At 35.9% G+C, this 23,061-nt stretch overlaps 1 protein-coding gene across 1 annotated transcript in view; it reads left to right on the top strand.

Moving 5' to 3' along the window:
• Nucleotides 1-9,981: 9,981 nt before the first annotated feature.
• sh2d4a (SH2 domain containing 4A) overlaps nt 9,982-23,061 on the top strand; it is a 15,441-nt gene continuing 2,361 nt past the window's right edge. The window contains exons 1-8 of the mRNA XM_051120788.1: nt 9,982-10,367; nt 11,617-11,881; nt 12,379-12,538; nt 14,603-14,726; nt 14,837-14,984; nt 16,545-16,749; nt 18,426-18,556; nt 18,715-18,932. Of these exons, the coding sequence (XP_050976745.1) occupies nt 11,707-11,881; nt 12,379-12,538; nt 14,603-14,726; nt 14,837-14,984; nt 16,545-16,749; nt 18,426-18,556; nt 18,715-18,932 (1,161 nt within the window). The 5' untranslated portion in view covers nt 9,982-10,367; nt 11,617-11,706. The remainder of the gene's footprint in view (nt 10,368-11,616; nt 11,882-12,378; nt 12,539-14,602; nt 14,727-14,836; nt 14,985-16,544; nt 16,750-18,425; nt 18,557-18,714; nt 18,933-23,061) is intronic.

Genomic DNA, 23,061 nt, shown 5'->3' with positions numbered 1-23,061 from the left:
AGTTTTCACGGTTGCCAACTCCTGCCAAAGTCATGACACCCCTGTTATTAAAATCAAACGTCCAGGAAATGTCTGCTAAAATGAAAGGGGAAAGTCAGTCCTGCAAAATATCTATATTCAATATAAATGAAAACACAATGGAAATGCAAGACAGAGTGCTGGACATCTTAAATTTTTAAATCCAAAACACTTGTAAAACCTACGTCAGTGTGATGTATATAACAGCAGACAAAGCTCATTTTCAACATTCGATCAAAGCTATCATACCTGCATCCATGTTGTCTTGTAAAAAACATTTCCCTGCTGAAAAAAATACAATAGACACCATCACAAAAATCTGTAATGGTTTTAATGGTTATAATGGGACTTAATGGAAACTGTAATGGACCCTGTTGGACTTTACTGGTAATTGGTCACCTTCTATTGGTGGCTTGGTAAAAATCAATAAATCCTAATAGAATATGTCCCAAAACACACTACAGAAAACCATTTTTAATGGTTTTAATGATTAAAAGTTGATGGTTTGTAATGGTATTTGTAGTGGAAACCATTAGAATTTTCTGTTATTGTTTTTTTATTTATTTTCAGCAGGGTTTGTAGAGCAAAATCTTTAGTAGAGCTGCAGAGTCAGTTCAGATCATTAACGTATGTCTTCTGTCCGCTAAGTCATCAAGTTTAACATATAACAGAAAGTATTATAAGACTATAACGCGACTATTTTACTTACATGTGGTACTCATGATGAAGCTTCCTGTCTATCTGTTCATGTTAAATCATTTAAAGGTGTTCTAGCTATGTGCTCATATGGGAGATTCAAGATACATGCTTAGCACAAGTATTTGCATACTTTTATGTATGCAGTAGAAGCACACTGAAATAAAGCATGTTACCTGAAAACTCAGAATATTCCACAAACCTGTTAAATCACACAAGTATGGTTTATGTATTTAATCTCACTGCTGACATTTGATGGTCCAATTCAACCATATGAATACGCAAAAATGACATGTTTCTTTTGATTTATTGCTCAAATAAGAGTGTTACTGTTATTGATTTATTTTGTTAGCAAGCCCAGTCCAAGAGAGAAAAAGTAGCACATGATGTAACACAATTAGTTACTTTTTTTAGGAGTAATGCAACATTGTAATGCATTACTTTTAAAAGTAACTTTCCCCAGAACTGGCAAAGACAGATGGACATTGTCTATCAAAGTTAGCCCTTAAATTATGAAATGGGTTACATCAGAACCTTTTAGTTCAGAAAATGAGGACATTCTACTTTTGAAATTAACCTGCAACAGATATGAGGCCGAAGATTATTTGAGAAACAGACTGTCTTAAAATAAAGAAATGGGTCAATCAGTGATTGAGCTGTGAAAAGAGCATCAGGACTCATTACTTGAACTAGTTCTGGTGATAATACATTTACATAATGCACCTGTTATCACACATTCGCTCTGTTCCAGATAGGACACTGCTGACTTTAGCAAATGCTCAGTGTTTTTTCTGATGCCCAGCAATTTTAATGTTTCACGCTGTTTCCAAGTCACTGACAAAATATGCAGCTGTCTTATTGCAGTTCTTTATATCACTATCAGTAAAAAAAAAGTTTACCAGTATAATACTGCAACTATGGATGGACTGAACTGTGTGGCTCAGAACACGTGTTTGCCTATTAAACACTTTATATGGCCAAGAATCCTTTTCTGTTCCTGCACAAAATCTAACTGTAAAATCTGTGACTGCACAAAATTATTTTGACCTGTGAAGAATAAGCAGCGTTTGTGCAACGAACGTCTTCTCATAATAACAAAACGCTCACTATTTAAAACACTTTCTGTTTGGACACAGACACAAGCACTCATTCTTTAAGGGTGTCAGGGACAGCTGAGTCTGACATTGAGGTCTCTCAGATCACACACAGAGGATCCATTCAGTCGCTGAGAAACCGCCGTCTCTTCCAGTCGCTCCCTGAGATCTAAAGCAGTTAGTTATGTCAACAGCTTTGACCTTACTTCCCTTCTGCTTGAACTCAATAATGTGACCCAGCGCTCTGTTGAAAGGTTGTGACATGGAGCAGTTGCTCATATATAAACTTCCACTGGAAGAAAGAAGATTATTTGGATAATGGTTAGGGTTTAAACCCCAAGTGAGCAAAACAAAGATGACTGTGGCTAGGGAAAAAAAAACATACCAATCCACAGTCCATTGCTGTGTTTTGTTAAGCACCATGTTTTGGACAAGCAATTGTGTACGTGCATAGTGTCTATGAGCAGTAATGTCTATGACTTTATGATTAAACTAGTGGACTTCATAAATGTAGTATTAAATCCAGGCTTCCCAAACGCTTTTACTTTATCGCCACTTAACTGGTCAGACAAACTGGTATCCGCGCCCACTCATGGCCATTGATAAAGGCCAGAGCTGCCAAATCCACTTATTATAAGCAAATTTTCTCACAAAATTTAAGATTTGGGCAGTCATGGTGTTTGTGCGTATTTAGGCTTCTTATTGGCACTCATAGGACAAAATTCATTTTTAATTGGGTCATTTTACAGAATAGTCCACTTTTGGTATGGCAAGATGTCTTAAAATGTTCTTTTTCTTTTTAGACCACATTAGTAGATTACCTTTGACTTTATGAATACACATAAATGACAGCTTAATGATTTTTTGTATCTTTCTGTGCACTTCCATAAGGAAGGTAACGGGCCTTTCTTCATGGATCTTCAGAAAATAAGAAGGAAGGCAAGTGATGTCATCAGTGTGATTTTTATTTCAAAATAAACAATTTTTCAAAAGTAGAATGTCCTCATTTTCTGAACTAGAAGGTTCTGATGTAACCCAGTTCATAATTTAAGGGCTAACTTTGATAGACAATGTCCATCTGTCTCCGCCACTTCTGGGGAATGTTACTTTTAAAAAATAATGGATAATGGATAATGAATCGTGTTACATCATGTGTTACTTTTTCTCTCTTGGACTGGGCTTGCTAACAAAAAATAAATCAATAACAGTAACACTCTTATTTGACCACTACTTTCATTATATATTTTATAATACTTATTCAGCATTTAGCTTTTTTTTAATGCCATTTACATCATATATTTGATAGTTATGAAGACACTGTATTTTAAATGGTAGGAAAAAACTTAAAATAAAGCACTTTCCCTCTGTACATTGCTGTGGGGACGAGCAGTTCTGTGTTGCTTGTAATTCGACATAATTAATTAAAAAACAAATATTGCCACACTGATAGCTCAAGAAGATGTAATTGTTCAAAGAACATATTGTTGTTTCATGTTTGTTTTATAACATGATAAAATTGCAACCCTAACGTGTTTTTCAAGAGTAATATTTGCGTAAAGGCTAGGGACAGAAAAATAGACATGACTCAATTGTTCTTGCCCCTGGCACTGGTTTTGTATGTTCTTAGCTATAATAATAATAATAATAATAAACCATGTATGCAAAATGCAAAAATGTATGACTGCTTTATTTTTATTCATTGTGTTTTGATGCTCCCCTGTCTGTCAATGCCATTGCAGTCAATGCTCTGTTTCATAGAGCCAAGTAAGCACTCTCCCCTTTCTCACCCAAATGGTGCTGTTATGTGTGGCAGAGCTGCACTTGCATTTTTAGTCATCAATGCACACATATTATACTTACAAATATGTACAAAAAATGCATATTATTTAGATAGCCAGGGGAAGAGGCTAGACGTTATGTTTCGTATGAGTTTTAAGGACAATAAAATCACAATTTTAATTCAGTGCATGATTCAGTGCATTCAATAACGTGCTGAGACTTTCTGAATAGGACTAGAAACCGCTCAAGGAATAAATATGATTAAGGTTTTGGGTGGAACATAACAGCGAACTTAGAACAAAATCCCTTTTGAGGGGACTCCCTATGTAGACTGCATTATGTGCACATACAGTGGGTACGGAAAGTATTCAGACCCGCTTAAATTTTTCACTCTTTGTTATATTGCAGCCATTTGCTAAAGTCATTTAAGTTCATTTTTTTCCTCATTAATGCACATACAGCACTGCATATTGACAGAAAAACACAGAATTGTTGACATTTTTGCAGATTTATTAAAAAAGAAAAACTGAAATATCACATGGTCCTAAGTATTCAGACCCTTTGCTCAGTATTTAGTAGAAGCACCCTTTTGATCTAATACAGCCATGAGTCTTTTTGGGAAAGATGCAACAAGTTTTTCATACCTGGATTTGAGGATCCTCTGCCATTCCTCCTTGCAGATCCTCTCCAGTTCTGTCAGGTTGGATGGTAAACGTTGGTGGACAGCCATTTTTAGGTCTCTCCAGAGATGCTCAATTGGGTTTAAGTCAGGGCTCTGGCTGGGCCATTCAAGAACAGTCACAGAGTTGTTGTGAAGCCACTTCTTCGTTATTTTAGCTGTGTGCTTAGGGTCATTGTCTTGTTGGAAGGTAAACCTTCGGCCCAGTCTGAGGTCCTGAGCACTCTGGAGAAGGTTTTCGTCCAGGATATCCCTGTACTTGGCCGCATTCATCTTTCCCTCGATTGCAACCAGTCGTCCTGTCCCTGCAGCTGAAAAACACCCCCACAGCATGATGCTGCCACCACCATGCTTCACTGTTGGGACTGTATTGGACAGGTGATGAGCAGTGCCTGGTTTTCTCCACACATACCGCTTAGAATTAAGGCCAAAAAGTTCTATCTTGGTCTCATCAGACCAGAGAATCTTATTTCTCACCATCTTGGAGTCCTTCAGGTGTTTTTTAGCAAACTCCATGCGGGCTTTCATGTGTCTAGCACTGAGGAGAGGCTTCCGTCGGGCCACTCTGCCATAAAGCCCCGACTGGTGGAGGGCTGCGGTGATGGTTGACTTTCTAAAACTTTCTCCCATCTCCCGACTGCATCTCTGGTGCTCAGCCACAGTGATCTTTGGGTTCTTCTTTACCTCTCTCACCAAGGCTCTTCTCCCCCGACAGCTCAGTTTGGCCGGACGGCCAGCTCTAGGAAGGGTTCTGGTCGTCCCAAACGTCTTCCATTTAAGGATTACGGAGGCCACTGTGCTCTTAGGAACCTTAAGTGCAGCAGATTTTTTTTTGTAACCTTGGCCAGATCTGTGCCTTGCCACAATTCTGTCTCTGAGCTCTTCAGGCAGTTCCTTTGACCTCATGATTCTCATTTGCTCTGACATGCACTGTGAGCTGTAAGGTCTTATATAGACAGGTGTGTGGCTTTCCTAATCAAGTCCAATCAGTATAATCAAACACAGCTGGACTCAGATGAAGGTGTAGAACCATCTCAAGGATGATCAGAAGAAATGGACAGCACCTGAGTTAAATATATGAGTGTCACAGCAAAAGGTCTGAATACTTAGGACCATGTGATATTTCAGTTTTTCTTTTTTAATAAATCTGCAAAAATGTCAACAATTCTGTGTTTTTCTGTCAATATGGGGTGCTGTGTGTACATTAATGAGGGGAAAAAATGAACTTAAATGATTTTAGTAAATGGCTGCAATATAACAAAGAGTGAAAAATTTAAGGGGGTCTGAATACTTTCCGTACCCACTGTATGCCCCACCACCCAAAAGCAGGGGTCGCTTAATTTCAGCCAGGTTGCTTATTGCTCCATAAAACTTGGCAACTCTGGTAAGGGCATTGTGGAATGCTGGTTCAATTTCAAGCGACAGCTGAAAACACATCTCTTTCATCATAATAATAATAAATAAATAATAATAATTTTGGTCTTTATATTAGGTGGCCTTAACTACTATGTACTTGCATCAAAAAATAAGTACAATGTACTTTTTGTTATTATATTGTATTACAAAACACTTTTTCTTTTATTAAGGTGGGATACGGGTAGGTTTAAGGGTGGGTTAAGGTTTAAGGGATGGGTCAACAGTATAAATGTAATTACAGAAATTAATTGCAGATGTAATCACATATAGGTGATTTTTTAAATATAAGTACAATGTAAAAACACAATAAGTGCATTATACCAAATGGTTCAATTAAATGTAAGTACATAGTAGTTAAGGCCACCTAATATAAAATGGGACCAACTTTTACTCTTTACTTCATTTTTTCCTGTCTGGCTTGTACTTACTTAAACAATGCCTGAAACTTGGCATTACGAGCACTTCTTGTGTCTATCTGCTTCTTTAAGATAATTCCCTTGATGTATTTCCCAATTGTAAGTCACTTTGGATAAAAGCATCTGCTAAATGAATACATGTAAATGTAATAAATATACTGGACTCTCTGAGAAGTTAAACTTCCAACATCAGAAAATTACACTAAACATTCAATGGAAAAACTGGCCTTTTTTTGTTTTATTTGGGCAGAAAGCATCTCTGAAAGGAGCTGTCTTCAAAATGGTTTTGATGGTATTTTCTTTCCATGTAATGCTTATTAAAGTAGTGTTTATAAGCCCAGTGATGAACAGTATGAAATGTGGTGGTTGCCTCTAATTTCAAATGGCCAGTTTAGCCTGTAATAGAGCAAATAAACATCTTGTTCATGTACTCTTTCATTCTTTCTTGTCTCTTGCTTAAAAAAAACACAGCAGTTGTTATTGGAATCAGCCCAACTGCTTGTAAAAAAAATCAGCAATTGGAATCAGCCATGAAAAATCCCTGTTTTCAGTGATTGCCTGCACTGTTTTGTGAATGAGTGCCCATTTGCTCTGCTCAAGACACCCACTATATAAACAGTAGACGGTTACATACAGCCATATGCAGTGGGACAGCAGCTACTGTAAATATATTCTCAGTTACTGTCAGTTCTCTGCTTTAAAGAAGCTGATTTATAAGGCTTAATCAATAAGCACTGTCAGCACTACTGCCAGAAACTCCAGCCATCAAACTTCAGTGCAGTTGAGCTTTCAGAATGACTCTGTGCAGTCCAGTACTGTGAATTAGCTCTGATCTGTAGGAAGGTGTTTATCTGCGATATCAGGCCCTCGCTGTCCCTTCAGCCAACTCTATCTGCTGCACACATCAGCCAGAGATCGACTCATGCTGTAACGCTGCACCTCCCAACACTCCTGACATCAAACGGGCCAAATATGTAAACCATCATGGATCACTACTAATTACACCCCTGATACATCTAACATCCAAGGCCACATGAAGCCCAGCGCGATACTATCACAGCATCATATAAACATGGATAAATTACAGAGTTCCATTCCAGCATGAAGCAGGAAATGCCTTCTCCCCAAAACTTATACTATTGCAAACTTATTATAGTGTTTTTAAAAATATCTGAACAAATGTGATCATTGTGGTAAATAGTGGAAATAATGTACGAATGTGGCTAAACAGTCAGACTGATAGTGTAACACTCTGTTTGGGTTTTTGAGCAACAACTCAAATTGATTTTTAAACTAATGACAATCCCAGACTCTGACAAAATACTCTATAGGGTAACTGTACCTACACATAGTCAACCACAAGATGTTTCAAATAAAACAAATGTAAAATATAATAAAATAAATAAAAAATTAATAAAATAAAATGAATGAAACAAATGGAAATATGATAAACAGTAGCACAATAATTTGCATCATTTATTTATGTTGCAGTGCATAAAGTAAAACTCAAATCATGAATGTGTTTAAAGGTTGCTTGGTTTCTGTGTAAAATAACCATTTCATTTTAGTATATAAATGTTGATTGATTGAATGATGTTGCATTTACAGTGTTCAGCTGATCAAGGGTCATTAACCAGTTTTAAAAGAGTTTACAGTTGGCACTTGCCATTTCATTCCAGATGCACTGCCACTGAAATGTTTGCATTCGTTGATCTTATATATCTGTTTTAATGCCTTACAACCTTTGGTTTTCTGTGATGTGTTCTACGTTGTTATTGCAAATTCTTCAAGTTGTCAAGCTTGCTAACATAACAGATGAGTTTTGTCAAAATTCCAAAATGACTAAAGATTACATTTGTAGCTCTATATAATTCGCAGGCTGTTGCAATTCTTTGTAAATAATAGCTTAAACTAAACTTAACATTTAATTAGGAATATAAAAATATAGATATTTCCGCCAAAAGCACTGATAAAAAAACGTATACACAGTTATGATAGTTGCAATGAAATTTCGAGCAGTGACAGCAGCGTCCCGCGAAGTGGCATGTTTAAAATTTTTTTAAAATTGCATGCTGTTTTTATGAACTCATTAACTGAAAGACGCCATGTAATATTTGTGACCCTGGACCATAAAACCAGTCATAAGGGTCAATTTTTTGAAACAGAAATTTATATATCATCTGAAAGCTGAATAAATTAAGTTGATGTATGGTTTGTTATAACAGGAAAATATTTGGCGGATATACAACTATTTGAAAATCTGGAATCTGAGGGTACTGTACAAAAAAAATCTAAATATTGAGGAAATCGCCTTTAAAGTTGTCCAAATGAAGTTCTTAGCAATGTATGTTACTAATTGAAAATTAAGTTTTGATATATTTACGGTAGGAAAGTTACAAAATATCCTCATGGAACATGAGCTTTACTTAATATCCTAATGATTCTTGGCATAAAAGCCTTTTTTTTGACTCATACAGTGTATTGTTGGCTATTGCTGCATATATACCCGTTCTACTTACGACTGGTTTTGTGGTCCAGGGTCACATTTGTGGATGAAAAAATCCTGTGACTCAGCAGAACCAGTGAATGGCAAACACATTAAAAGATTCTTAGAAATGTTTAAATGCATAATAACGACCAGTTACAGGACATAAAATATATGCTTATACATTCAATATGTGTTATAGAGAGCTACAAATTTGACATGTTACTTGTCAACACACTGTTTCTTTTTAAAATAGTTGAAATAACCTCCAGGAAATGGCTTTTTGGAGTCAGGCTAAGGAACAGCTGTCATTATAACAAGTATGTTATAATATGAACCCAGACCTATTCAAACCAAAACCGCTAACCATATCTTTATTATGGTATGAATTACTTTGAATCACTTTGTTTACTCATTTCTACAAACCACTTGAGTGAGTTAAAGTACACTAAAAACATCAGTCATGACTATTTTATCATCTTTCACTTTTTTAATTCATGTTTTTGGTCACCCAGTCTTAGCTGGTCAGCAGTCTGGTTTTAGAGGGGTTTTGGTCACCTCCTTAGCTAGTTAGGCTGGGAGATCAGCTGAACCAACCAGCTAAAACCAGCTTGACCAGCTTAACCAGGGATGCGTTTCCCAAAAGCAACTATGTTCGCATGGACCTTACCACCATAGTTAGCTAACGATGCTTTTGGGAAACGCACTTCAGGTTGGGAGACCAGCTAAAACCAGCCATTTCCATCTTTAACCAGCCAGCTTAGGCTGGTTTTAGCTGTTTTTTTTTCTTTCAGCAGGGTCAATGGCCTGCGGTGATTGTCATTAATATAAAAATAACAGAATTGTTGCTTTATTTAATGTGAACTTCACAAACACCAACATTTTGGAGTGTGTTTCACTGTAATAAAAGATATATTTATTGAAGGCTTCATCATCCCCTAAGAAATGAGCATGTTGCCAGCTAAATCACTGTGTTGGAAGGCCATGTGGGTAGCCATTTTTACTTAGCCTATTTGTTAAGTCTACCTTTTAAATATTTTTTAAATCTTCAGCAGACAGCACGGAAGTGTTGGTTTACTGGTATAATAACAGTGTTTAGTGTTTGTGTCACTGTCATTCTGTTTTGTGTGTGAAAGGTAAAGTTTGAAAATGCCCTACTTTTTAGAAATGGCACCTCTTACGGCACACATTAAGAATTTGAACCATGTGCAGTTTCAGTGGCTTTGACAAGTGCGCCACCTAGTGTACGTTGTTTGTCATAACATTCACAAATCAAGATAGTTCAAAGTCTGTTAATCAATGCTGTAATAAACAATATACAAAATACAGCCTAATGTGTGCGACATGGCCACGCCCTATTTATGTAAATTACGATATTTCCTGTTTTTTTCTTAGTTTAATGTCACAGAATGACATTAGAGAATGTACTTGAAGAAGTAGAAATGTGTGATTGACAGCGTTATGTGTATTGACGAGATCCCACACAGGTCTAATAACGCTGATAATACAAACGCACATATAACAGCTGCATATAAAGCACCTTTCATGCAGATGAATGAGTCTTTCACACGTAGCTGGAGGAAGAACCAACTGTAGGAGGGAACTCGGTTTGGACTGTAAGAGTTTAAGGGTGTGTACATGACCACAGATTTCACTCGACAATTACCTTTCTGTACAGGTTTCAGGTGTTTTGACAGAAATGAAGCTTCATGTTCAGCAAAGGAGCATCTGGAATATTTGTAGATACAACACGGATGTACTGCACTGATCCTCGCTCGAGTAATGTGAGTAATGTGTGTGTGTGTGTGTGTGTGTGTGTGTGTGTGTGTGTGTGTGTGAAGTCTTACTTTCAGCGGTCAGTGTGTCCGTGTGTCAGAAGGACTAGTTTTGATGTGGCATTGATTGATTGACGGCTTTTTGTGCTTCCTGTTCCTTGTTTACATTCGTTTACCGGTGTTTGGGAATAACTATAGGTAACAGAGATACGTAATTTAATTACAGAATAAACAGTTACTGAGAAAAAAAATAATAATTGTAATTCAATAAAGCTTACTTGCGAAAATGCTAATGAATATTTTTAAACACGCACACACACAGATTTAATTGATTTCTTTCCCAAATTGCACTGACTGCTCTAAAATACGGGATACCCATGTGTCTAGGACACATGCTTAACCGATAACTGTTTTATTTTCTATTTGGGTTTATCTGTATGCTTTTTTCAATTAATTTTTTACCATTAATTGTGTTCAGAATGCCAGTGTTTCCTGTCATAGCTATCTTATGATTTTAAATCAGTATTTAACCTCAGAATGATCTTAAAGTAACAAAATATGCTAGAGTCTTTTGTGGTGGCTGTGCTTTTAATTTTTATAATATTAATTCAAGCAATTAAATATTTTGAAAGTCTGATAGTAATCATTATTAAGTACTACTGTAAGGTTAAACCTGCTTTAAGTATTTCAAATTGATTAACAGTTGAAAACAATTATTAGAAATTTAGAAAAGTGATCAAAAAGTAACTAGATGTAATCAGTTACATTACTTTAATAAAGTAATTGAAATCGTTACACTACTTATTACATTGTAAATGTAACTTGTAATCTGTAACCTATTACATTTGCATAGTAACCTTTCCAGCACTGATACTGACTGTACTGACATAAGTTTCTGAGTTTTATCAAATGTGTCGACACTGAGAGACTCCTCTGTAGTTTTCCCCTGTAGATTTTTTTGTTTGTTTTATATTTTACATTAATGTTTTTTTATATTTTAGCAACTATTATGGTTGTTATTATGGTTACAAGTAAATGTGACGCATGAATAGTACACTCAAAATAAAAAAATGTCATCATTACTTAGTATGAATTAGTTTCTTCTGTGAAACATAAAAGAAGATATTTTGAGAAATGTCTCAGTGTGTTTGTTGTTGTTTTTGGTCTATACTATGAAAGTCAACAGGAACCAAAACCCAAAAATTCTTTCTTTTGTTTTCCTTCTTTTGTGTCATTAAATGGTACTGTTGTCACACAGTCCAAGCCCACAGAGACAAAAAGAGAGATATTCCATCTGCTGAAGGTTTTTGAGCTCTGTCGAGTCGGCCTGCCTTACTGAGGCGTGAAGATGCTGCAGCAGATATTGACTGACATGTACATTGAGCCGGAGCTCCTGGCCGAGCTGAATGAGGAACAGAAACAGATTCTGTTCTTTAAGATGAGAGAAGAACAGATCAGGAGATGGAGAGAAAGAGAGGCACAGCTGGAGAAGGAGGAAGCTGCACGTGTGAAAGTCAAAAAAGGTTTTTAATCTTCATCGTCTGTCATATGTATTACCAGAAATGTATGGCTTTCTGAATTTTACCCAGCTTGTACTTGGTTAAACAAAAGCTTAGGTAGTAAAGGTAGTAAATCTGCAACAGAAATGTCAAAATATAATAGCTTGTTCCTCCTCTGAAATCTGCTCCTCTGATATATAATAGTTTATTCCTCCTCTAACATTATTGCATAATGTTAAATGATTAAGTCCCTCATTCAGTGTTTTTATGCTGGCAATTCCCAATCAATATAATCTAGTCCTAGCCTACATTATTTTTCTTCAGCAATATGTCCTATTATTGAAGTAAAATTGATTGCAAACAACAATTCATGTTGAGACTAATGAGATCTCATTTGTGATTTTGGGTGAGACTATTCTTGAAGCCTCTTGAATCAACACAGCATTGCTTTTTGCTATATTTAACTACTCTTGGATATATATTAGACATTCAGTGTTGTGAAATGTGTGTGCTGATTGCAGTTTCAGGAAAGGCTGTGTCGTGGATGAAGGGTCTAGATGATGATGTGTGGGTTTGGGTGATGGGAGAACATTCTGATGACAAAACCTACGATCAAATCTGTGACGAGATCATGGCCGAAAGAGCAGCCGTGCAGGCCCAGATAGAGGCTGAGAAGCTCAGGTAAAACAGCACCAGTCATACTCACGGATTCATTGATGTAATGCAATCACAATTATATATTATTTAAATGATAGAATAGCTGTACATAATGTTATTATTTATTGCACTGCCTTTAAAGGGGTCATCGGATGCAAAGTTTTCATGTTGTTTGAACATTAATGTGTGTTGTCAGTGTATGTACAAATCTACCCTATAATGATAAAAATCCATGCAGTGGTTTTTTAATTCATCTGTAAAAATAATATCCCCTTTTTCAAATCAAGCCATTCTCAGATGTGGCGTCACACCCACAGAGGCCGTTCCCACGATAGTTGATTGACATGAGCGTCTTACCTCAGACCCGCCTTAAATCAGCTATAACAGTCCGACCTCCATTGTTTTGATGCCGGTGCAGGGATGAAAGTTAGACAAGAATATCTCAGACTGAGCGATTGAGGTGTAGTGTTGCTGAATGTAATAATGAACATAGTGGTCATCATTTACTCCCGACATCTGAGCTGCTGAAGATGCAGTGGATTAGGTTTGTTTGTGAAGGGAATGCGCCTCCCGATCTATATATATATCTCTCTATGTTCGCGCAAATCATTTGTGATCCAGCTTCACTTACAGCAGAAGTGAGTATAAGGGTTTTTTTTATGAATCTTTACGATCACCTTTCCTAATAATGTGCTAGTTAGCAAGTTTAGCAGCTAAACGCGGCTAAACGCAGCTAAAGTAAACAGGCTCGTCACTCCACAGAGAGAAGAGAGGGGCGGGGCGAGCAGAGCTCATTAACATTTAAAGCAACCTCGACCAGAACAGGATGATTTTTGCAGAGATGGTTTTGACAAGGTAAAAAGGGTGTTGTTTTACACAACCATTGAGAATTTTTGAGAACCAAAGTATATTATAGACTTTTCATTAAGACCCTAAAGAATCATATCAACTTGTGGAAAATGGGAATCCGATGACCCCTTTAATGCTGATATGCAGATTTAAATGAACAATTATTGTACTACAGTATTTTTCTTATCTAATACTGGAGGGAAAAACTAATGAGAATCTAATGAGAAATTCAGTATTATTTTGGTATTATTTTGATAGTTTTTATGTTATATTTTGAATATAGCTTTTAGTTTAATTTTTACTAATTTTGTCAAGCTTGCATCATCACAGAAATTCTAGGATGTCTGGCTCATTAAAATCCAGCTCACCTTTTTACTGTGTAGGTTCAATTTATTTTTTCTTTTTAGCTTTAGTTCAGTTTAGTTTTTTTTTTTTTACTTCCTGTTACTAAATGTAACTCTGCAATATTTCAATAATTGTTCTTTGACTCTGAAAATGTATTGCTTGGCATAAACTAGAAAGTAATCCACTCAGTCAACTCTAGTTAAATATTTCACCAGTTTAAAGGAATGTCATCACAGGGCTTGTGTGCTAATACTGTGTGTCCTTAATGTCACTTCCTCCTCATGAGGTTGTTCTTTTTAATTTGACTATTGGACAGAAGTTAAAATTAATATCAGTTGCTGTTTTTAGAGGCATTTCTGGTGTAAGATTAAAATAATCAGTGCCTGTTTGGGTGTTTATCAGAGCAAACAAACCAAATGGCCAGTATTTCCATGATGCAATATGCGTTGTAGATAAGTGCACTGAACTAAGGGTAAAAAGTCCATGTGCAGAGAAAAACTAAAGAGACTTCTGTGTAATATATGTGTGATGTAAATGACAGTAACTGACAGCAACTGCTTATGATGTGCAACATTAAAGTACCGCAGTATAAAATACTGGCTTAAATCCAACACAAATTGATAGCTGCCTGATTTTCATATCATGGAAAACACAAAAAAAGCTTGTCTGACTTTGCATACCTTTTTTAAAGAGTATGCACTAGACAGTAAGCACCAGGAACTTCTTTTTAGCAATGTGTGAACATGACCACTTATGTCTTGGTGAAGGAATTTACCGTTCATATTAGTGTGCATGTTCTCGTTGAACTATTTCAACTATTTCCTGTTCAATTCTGTGAATAGTTATTGACCTCCAAAAACTATTTTTGTGTTCTTTTCTCTTATAAATGTACAGGGCTAAGAAAGAGGTTGAGCTGGAGAAGCGCTTTTCTGGCCTGTATCTCGAACCGGACCAGGTTATGTTGTCAGAACAGGAAATCCAGCAGAAGGAGCAGAAAAGAGCAGAGGAGGAGCTCAAGGTACTGCCGCCACACAAATGCAAACGCTCCCCATCTCGTCTTTTGTTTTAAACAAATGAGGAAGCAAATGGTTTAGGACTGTACTGACCTTGAGGCTTGTTCTTTCGCAGAAACTGGAGTTGGAGGAGAGGCGAAAGGCTGAGGAGGAGCTGAGGAGGCTGGAGCAGGAGAGGAAAAAGCAGATTTATATAAGCTTGAAGGAGGTGCAGAGCAGTAAACAGACTCATGAGGAGGAGGACAAGGAGTGGCAGAAGACATGTAAAGAAAACCATACAATCTACACAACAACCAGTTCCTCAATTAGAAGCTAAGAGCTATTTATGATATGTAATCTACAGTGTTTATGGGAAATAGAGTGAATCTCACATGTTCTTAAGGAACAAAGTTACATATCACCCCAAAACCAAAAGGAAAAGTTATAAACCTACTGAAGAAAATTAAGTCTTTTAAGTCTGAGTATATTGAGGGTGACCGTGATTTCACCAAGTACAACATGGTCTTGAATCAACATCCTTGTTGATCCTGGAACAGCATTTGAATCAACCAATCAGAATTGAGGAATATCTTTTTAGGAAATGTCAGCTATCAATTTCCTCTGATTTTTTTGGAAAGTAATGTTGATCCAGGATCAACAAACAATGTTGATCCAGGAACCTGTTTTACTTGGCAAAATCATGGCGACCACTGTATTTTGAGACCGTCAGAATTTGTTTGGATTTAGCAAAGCAATTTCCACCCACATTTGAATCTTCATTTCACCCAGAAATGAATTCTTATTCTCTGAAATCTGTTATACTTCTGAGATCATTTTAAGAATAATTCTCATTATTGGCAATGATTATTCTCATTACTTTAATACAGTGATATTGTATTCTATCACATTAATATATATATGAAATTGAAATTATGCATACAGTACAGTCTTAAATAATAATATATTACTGGGTAACACTTTATTTTAAAAACTTATTCTCACTATTAACTAGCATGCATAATACTATCATATTGGCTGTTTATTATAAAGCACATATGTGACCCTAGACCACAAGACCAGTCATAAGGGTCACTTTTTTGAAATTGAGATTTATACATCATCTGAAAGCTGAATAAATAAACATTGATTTATGGTTTGTTGCGGCTGAGATACAACTATTTGAAAATCTGGAAAGCTGAAGGTGCAAAAAAATGTTGAGAAATCGCCATCAAAGTAGTCCAAATGAAGTTCTTAGCAATGCCTATTACTAATTAAAAATTAAGTTTCAGTATATTCATGGTAGAAAACTTACTGAATATCTTCATGGAACATGATCTTTACTTAATATCCAAATGATTTTTGGCATAAAAATTGATAATTTTGACCCATACAATGTATTGCTACAAATATACCCATACTACCTAAGACTGGTTTTGTGGTCCAGGGTCACATATTATTGTCTTATTCTGCTTGAGCATATTTTAGATCCCTTAATCCACTCCATACCCAAACCTAACAACTACTTTACTAAATATTAACAAGCAGCAAATTAGGAGTTTATTGAGGGAAAGTCATAGTCAGTAGTTAGTTAATGTTGAGAAATCAACCTTAAAATAGATTGTGACCTATTATTGTTTTTCTTCTTTACACTAATAAGAATTATTAATTAATAATATTGAGAATTACACAAAGAAATAACTTGTTATTTGGAGGAAATTGACAGATGACAGTTCTTGTCTGAGAAAGGATGTTTTGTTCTCTGTGGTTCTGTTTGTGCTGTTGTTTTTTTCAGTCATGCATAACTAAAAGAAATAACCGGTGTGATTTTGCATATGTGGTTCCAGTGCAGAAGTCAAAAGCTGCAGACATGCGCAGACGATCTCTAGCCAAACAGACTATAGAGGACCACCGCAGGCGCTCAGTCAAAGCTCTAGAAAGGGGACATGTTGCGGCCATGACAAAGGCCTTTGGCACCACGAATCCAACCCCTGTGCCCGCACCCAAACCCAAACCCAGAAACACCACAAACAGCAGCAATGCAATCAGTCGGTGAGTCATGTGATGTGTTTCACATCAGGGCCAATGTTGTTGATCTGTGTGGCAGATGAAACAAGAGCTGGTGGTTTGAAAGATTATAATTATCAGTCATAATGGCCACATTTATATGCACATCATTTTCCAAAAAAAGGTCAAATTTCTGATTACACCTGAAAAGGTTTACATGCTATTCCTGTAATCAGCATATTCCACGTGAACTGTGATCTGCTACTTCTTTTCCTGCTCCTCTCATGTGGAAATACTGGAAAGGCTTGCTCTTGTCATTTATTGGAGTTCTTTTGTTGTAATTATGGACAGTAATTGAACATTACTCATGCTCATTCATTTTCCTGATAAGAGCAGACAGAAGGTGCAATCAAGGCCAAATGTAGGTCGTGGGACTTTTTTCCAATCTGTATTTTGATTTACGTTCACTCCCTTTAATGCTTGAACGGAATTTTTCTCCACACTCCAAAATGCTTTCTGTTTCGTTTGGACATCCAAATATAATTGAAAGGTGGATATAGTCAATAAGGTGTCTAAATTACATATCATTTAGATTGTTAAACATCGTATTCAGATTTTTAAAAACAACAACAACTGAATTTTGCCATGTGCATGTAAACAGTCTATTAAACCAGACAATATTGAGGATATCTGAACAGGGGTGGGAATGAACAGAGATGTCAGTATGACATATCAATATCTGGGTCATGATGCAATGACGTAGCAATTCTTTATTTTAGTATAGACACCATATTTAAAAGTGTGGGGCTGGTAAATGTTTTTGAATGTTTTTAAGTAATCAAGGCTGCAATTATTTGATCAAAAAATAGTAATATCTTGAAATACATTTTATTTTTCAGGATTCTCAGATGAATAGAAAGCATTTATTAATCTTTTGTAACATTATAAATGTTTTTACTGTCACTTTTGATTAATTTAATGTCGTTTCCGAATAAAAGCATTACTTCCAATCAAACTATAAAATAAAAATAACAATAATGATAAAAAATGTATTAAATACTTTTCAGAAATTCAAAATAATATAAAATAAAATAAATTAAAAAAGTTAAAAACAATATAAAATAAAGTATCTTAACAGCAGAGTATTTATTTGAAACTCTGGTAAATTATATGTTCGACAGCGATATGTTCATTATTCAGGTTTGCTCTGAACGCTGGTCCCAAAAATATGCACGTAACTCAGATTGATCATGATGTGAGAATATTGCTATCAGTATTGTGATGTAAAATACTATACTTTGAGCTATATTTTTTTCCACCCACACCTTTATGTTATATTAATATAATAATCTGTATAATATAATAATGTATGAATCAGTAATCAGAAAGATATGCAGGGACCTTTACTTGGGGAAACTTAATTTGGGAGTTGTTGTCTGTCTCTCTTTATGGTGCTATAAATAGTGATCCATTGATCAAGCTGTATGTCACATCTTTTCATTCAGGCGTCTTATTTATTTCAGGAATGTTGTACTGCAGACTGTTTGTGTGGTTACGTGTTCTCACAAGGATTTCCCCTCAGCACAATGTGCAAATGCCAGTTTTCAAGATTTAAGTTCTCATTAAATAATGTTTAACAAACAATGTTACATATCATTTCACATAGCTTCACTTCTGTGGTTTGAATAAAGATCAAATGTCTCTTGTGTTCTCATTGACAGGAAGGGTGGTATGCGGCGCTCGCTGTCAACGTCTAGTCGAGACCATATTATTCGCTGGTTCAAGGAGGAACAGTTGCCGCTCAGAGCTGGATTCCAGCGCGACCAGACCCGGATCGCACCCTGGTTTCACGGTGAGAAAAACGCAGACTGTATTCATTTACTTAACTTCTAAATGTAGATGTCAACTTCTAGAGGTTACACTGCTGCCATCTGCATTCATACAGCATGAACAGAGTGTCAGACTGCTGCTGGATTTCCTGTTAGACACATAATCTCATGTTACCTGCAGGTATAATATCTCGTGAACAGGCAGAGGAGCTACTGAAGGAGGGTGAGCCCGGGTACTTCCTGGTGCGTGTTAGCGAGAGGATCTTCGGATATGTGCTTTCCTACCGATCCAGTGAGGGAATCAAGCACCTGCTGATCGATGCTTCAGAGAACTGCTACATGCTGCTGGGAGACCAGATCAGATTCAGCTCGCTCAGTGAACTCGTGGAATATCATGAGGTAAACATGTTATACGTCACTCAGTGTCCCTGAGTAAATGGGTTAAATTGGGCCAGGTGAATCCAAATCCATTTCTAGATTTTATTTCTTCAGGTGCACACATCCCAAAAAAAAACACCCTTAAAGGAGTCATCGGATGCAAAACTCATTTTTACATGTTTGAATATAAATGTGTGACATACACATCCACCCTATAATGATAAAAATCCACCCAGTGGTATTTTTTAAATCTTTATAAGTAATATCCCCTTTTTCAAATCAAGCCATTCTCAGCTTCTTGGGTGTGTGATGTTACACCGACCAAGGCCTCTCCCATGATAGTTGATTGACAAGGCCGTCTTACCTTAGACCCGCCCTGACTGAGCTGAATGCAGGGTTTCCATGGGTCTTAAAAAGTCTTAAATGGCTTTTCTGTGAATTAAGGCCTTGAAATCAGAGAAGTCTTAAATTCATATGATCATGGCATTCATTTTCATCAGGGATTGTTTCCTTATGTGTTTCATTTTTAAAGTGAAGCAAAAGCGAGATTTCTGTGCTACATGGCTTAGGTCGCTCAGTATTCATTAAACAATACGTGGTAGATGGTGGTATGTGCTGCTTCATCTGTCAGTCACCCGAAGAAGAATTTGTAGTTTTGATTTTTTTATAGTATTAAAAATAATTTAGTTCAGTTAGAGAGCAGACAGTTCTATTAAAACTGAACGTGGCTGCTCAATGCAGTGTCGTGAATGACAGTCGCATCACAGATAAGATTTGCTTTATTACGTGAAGAGAGTGAGTCGAACTGACTGACAAGAAGAGAGAGGTGAGAAAGACAAGACTATGGCGGAAGAGTTTCAAAACGAAATGCAAAAGTGCCTGTTTTAAAAATATTTTGGATTTTGAAAAGCCTGTTGACTTCTGCCATTTATCTAAGATGATCGTGGAAGTTTCATATTTATTTAGTTCCACAGTGTTTGTGATTTTTATTTATTTAAACTGTATATTTTTTTTTAAATATATATTACATCAAGCTGTATGCCGTGCTTCCAAGCTTTCTTATTCGTATTGCTAATAAATGTTCTACGTTTCTTATTTATTTGGTTACACAGTGTTTACTGATTTTCAGTTTTGTACCTATTTAAACTTTGTGTAAATGATTATTTTATATTAGGCATATAAAATGGTGTATTTTTATTCATTTTGTTAATAAAAGTTCATTACGTTACGTTAATGCCGCTAATATGTGAATCTTTTTAATAAATATCTTTTTTCTTTTTTTCCCCCTTTCTCCCAAAACAGCTTATACTACTATTTCAGCTATTAAAATACCTTGCTTTTGTATGTAATGGCAAAGTGATTATATTTCATTTCATTTGTTTATTAAGTTAATTTAGGAAACGTTTGAAGTATTTTTTTAATTTAAAAAAATGTAAGTTGTTTTTGTTAAAGAAACGACCAAGCGGAAGACTGATAAATGTTTTAAATTATTTTTTTACATTTTCTCTTGCGCGTCCAAAGAGGCGATGGTGTGTCAGGATCGCCAACTTCATCCTTGCGACACTGACTCAGAAAACACTAGTTTATTAATAAATAATTCAAAAATCTCCTTACTATTTCCCCCTGACACATTCATGGTAATAACTTTTGCCGGTGCTTTGCGGCAAGCTTTAGCCTATTGCTTGCGCTTGAACGCAGAACTGTTCCAGCTGCACTGACGGTGTGCTTGCTGCTGCTGATGGAGCCGGTCTAGAAAGTGAAAGCAAAAGTGAAGTCTTGTGTTGTTTCCACCAGTGCTATATAATCACTATAACTGGTGGATGTATAAAATATAAAAATAAGAAGAAGCTTAAAACACACCCCGCCCTAGGCGCATGAAATGCAGGGCTCTAAAAATGCGGAGCGGAGCAAGCAGAGCTCATTAGCATTTAAAGGCAAATGCAATAAAACGGTTTGCTCTGAAAAGGTATTAAGGGTGTTTTTCAGACTACCATTGAATATTTTTTACCAAAGTATTTTATAGACTTCTCATTGAGACCCTAATGCTAATGAATCATATCAACTTGTGGAAAATGGGCATCCGATGACCCCTTTAAGTATTGTCTTTAGAAGCAGATCCTGGCATAGGCACAGAGCAGCTGTAAGATGCACACTTTTGCATTTTCCTATTTTAATAATATATTTTATTAAAATAGATACAAATTATCTTAGCATCATAACTGGTCATTGAATTTTTTTTTTTTTTTGCTTTAATAACAGCAGCACTCAAAATGTAGTATGAACTGAGTGTTGGTTCTACATTTTCAAGTCTTCATAAACTTCATAAACAACAGTTGTGTTCAACTCTGACATACAGTCAGAAGGTCAAAAGTTTACATACACCTTGCAGAATCTGCAAAATGTTAATTATTTACCAAAATAAGAGGAATCATACAAAACACGTTACTTTTTATTTAATACTGACCTGAATAAGACATTTCACGTAAAAGATGTTTACATATAGTCCACAAGAGAAAATAATAACTGAATTGACAAAAATGACCCTGTTCGAAAGTTTACATACACTTGATTCTTAATACTGTGTTGTTCCTGAATGATCCACAGCTGTGTTTTTTGTTTAGTGATAGTTGTTCATGAGTCCCTTGTTTGTCCTGAACAGTTAAACTGCTGCTGTTCTTCACAAAAATTCTTCAGGTCCCACAAATTCTTTGGTTTTACAGCATTTTTGTGTGTTTGAACCCTTTCCAAAAATGACTGTATGATTTTGACATCCATCTTTTCACAGTGGGGACAACTGAGGCATATGCAACTATTACAGAAGGTTCAAACGCTCACTGATGCTCCAGAAGGAAACACGATACATTAAGAGACTGGGGGTGAAAGCTTTTGCACAGAATACATGCAATACTTGCATATTTCTCAGAAGACAAGATAAGTTTACCCTATAAAAATACATAAAATACATTTACCCTAATCTCCAAATTTTTTTTTTTTCACCCCTGGCCTCCTTGTTTTTCCTTCTGGAGCATCAGTGAGCATTTGAACCTTCTGTAATAGTTGTCTTCAGTGTGAAAAGATGGATCTCAAAATCATGCAATCATTGTTGGAAAGGGTTCAAACACACAAAAATGCTGAAAAACCAAAGAATTTGTGCGACCTGAAGGATTTTTCTGAAGAACAGCAGCAGTTTAATTGTTCAGAACAAACAAGGGACTTGTGAATAACTAAACAACTAAACAAAAAACACAGCTGTGGATCATTCAGGAACAACACAGTATTAAGAATCAAGTGTATGTAAACTTTTCAACAGGGTAATTTTTATAAATTTAATTATTATTTTCTCTTGTGGACTATATGTAAACATCTTGTATGTTAAAGATTTTATTCAGGTCAGTACTAAATAAAAAAATAACATGCATTTTGTATGATCCCTCTTATTTTAGTAAAATAATTAACATTTTGCAGATTCTGCAAGGTGTATGTAAACTTGACCTCAACTGTATGTAGTATAATGTCATGTTACATTGAAATTATTAGAGATTATATTAAATGTATTTTAGAGAACAAAATATAGAGAACACCATAAATGTAAAGCACTTGCAGTAAATCTATAAATTATGTATGTGGAATAAAGGAAATGCTCCTACGACCCACAGATATCTGTTACTACCATAAATGTGGTGTGAACATGGCCATAATTGACAGGAAACATGAGTATGCATGCCAGTCATAGGTGGAGAGTGAACCGACCTGCAGAGTGAAGTCATTACAGTTCAATAGATCGGGGTCACGCTGAGCACATTCCATACACACGACACAAAAGAAAAGAAAGTCTCAACACATACACACACACTACTACATTCACAACCAACATCACGGCACAACTATTTATAGACTTTTCAGTCGTCTGCATTCTTTTCCTCCTTATTGTTTTATTCCTTTGAGTCACAGTTTATTTTAAGGTCCAGTTCTCGCTATTAACAAACCATTAACTACAGCTTTTGCCTCAGTAAACTTCTAATTTGCTGCTTATTAATAGTAAGGTAGTTGTTAAATTCAGGCAGGCATGCTAATAAGTAACTAGTTATTAGTGAGGATTGTTCCCTATACATAAAGGAGAAGTCCACTTCCAGAACAACAATTTATAGAT

The sequence above is a fragment of the Labeo rohita genome, chromosome 10 (assembly GCF_022985175.1).
Source record: "Labeo rohita strain BAU-BD-2019 chromosome 10, IGBB_LRoh.1.0, whole genome shotgun sequence".
Taxonomy (NCBI): Eukaryota; Metazoa; Chordata; class Actinopteri; order Cypriniformes; family Cyprinidae; genus Labeo; species Labeo rohita.
Note: the sequence above shows the minus strand (reverse complement) of the source record. Positions and strands in the feature narration are given on the sequence as shown.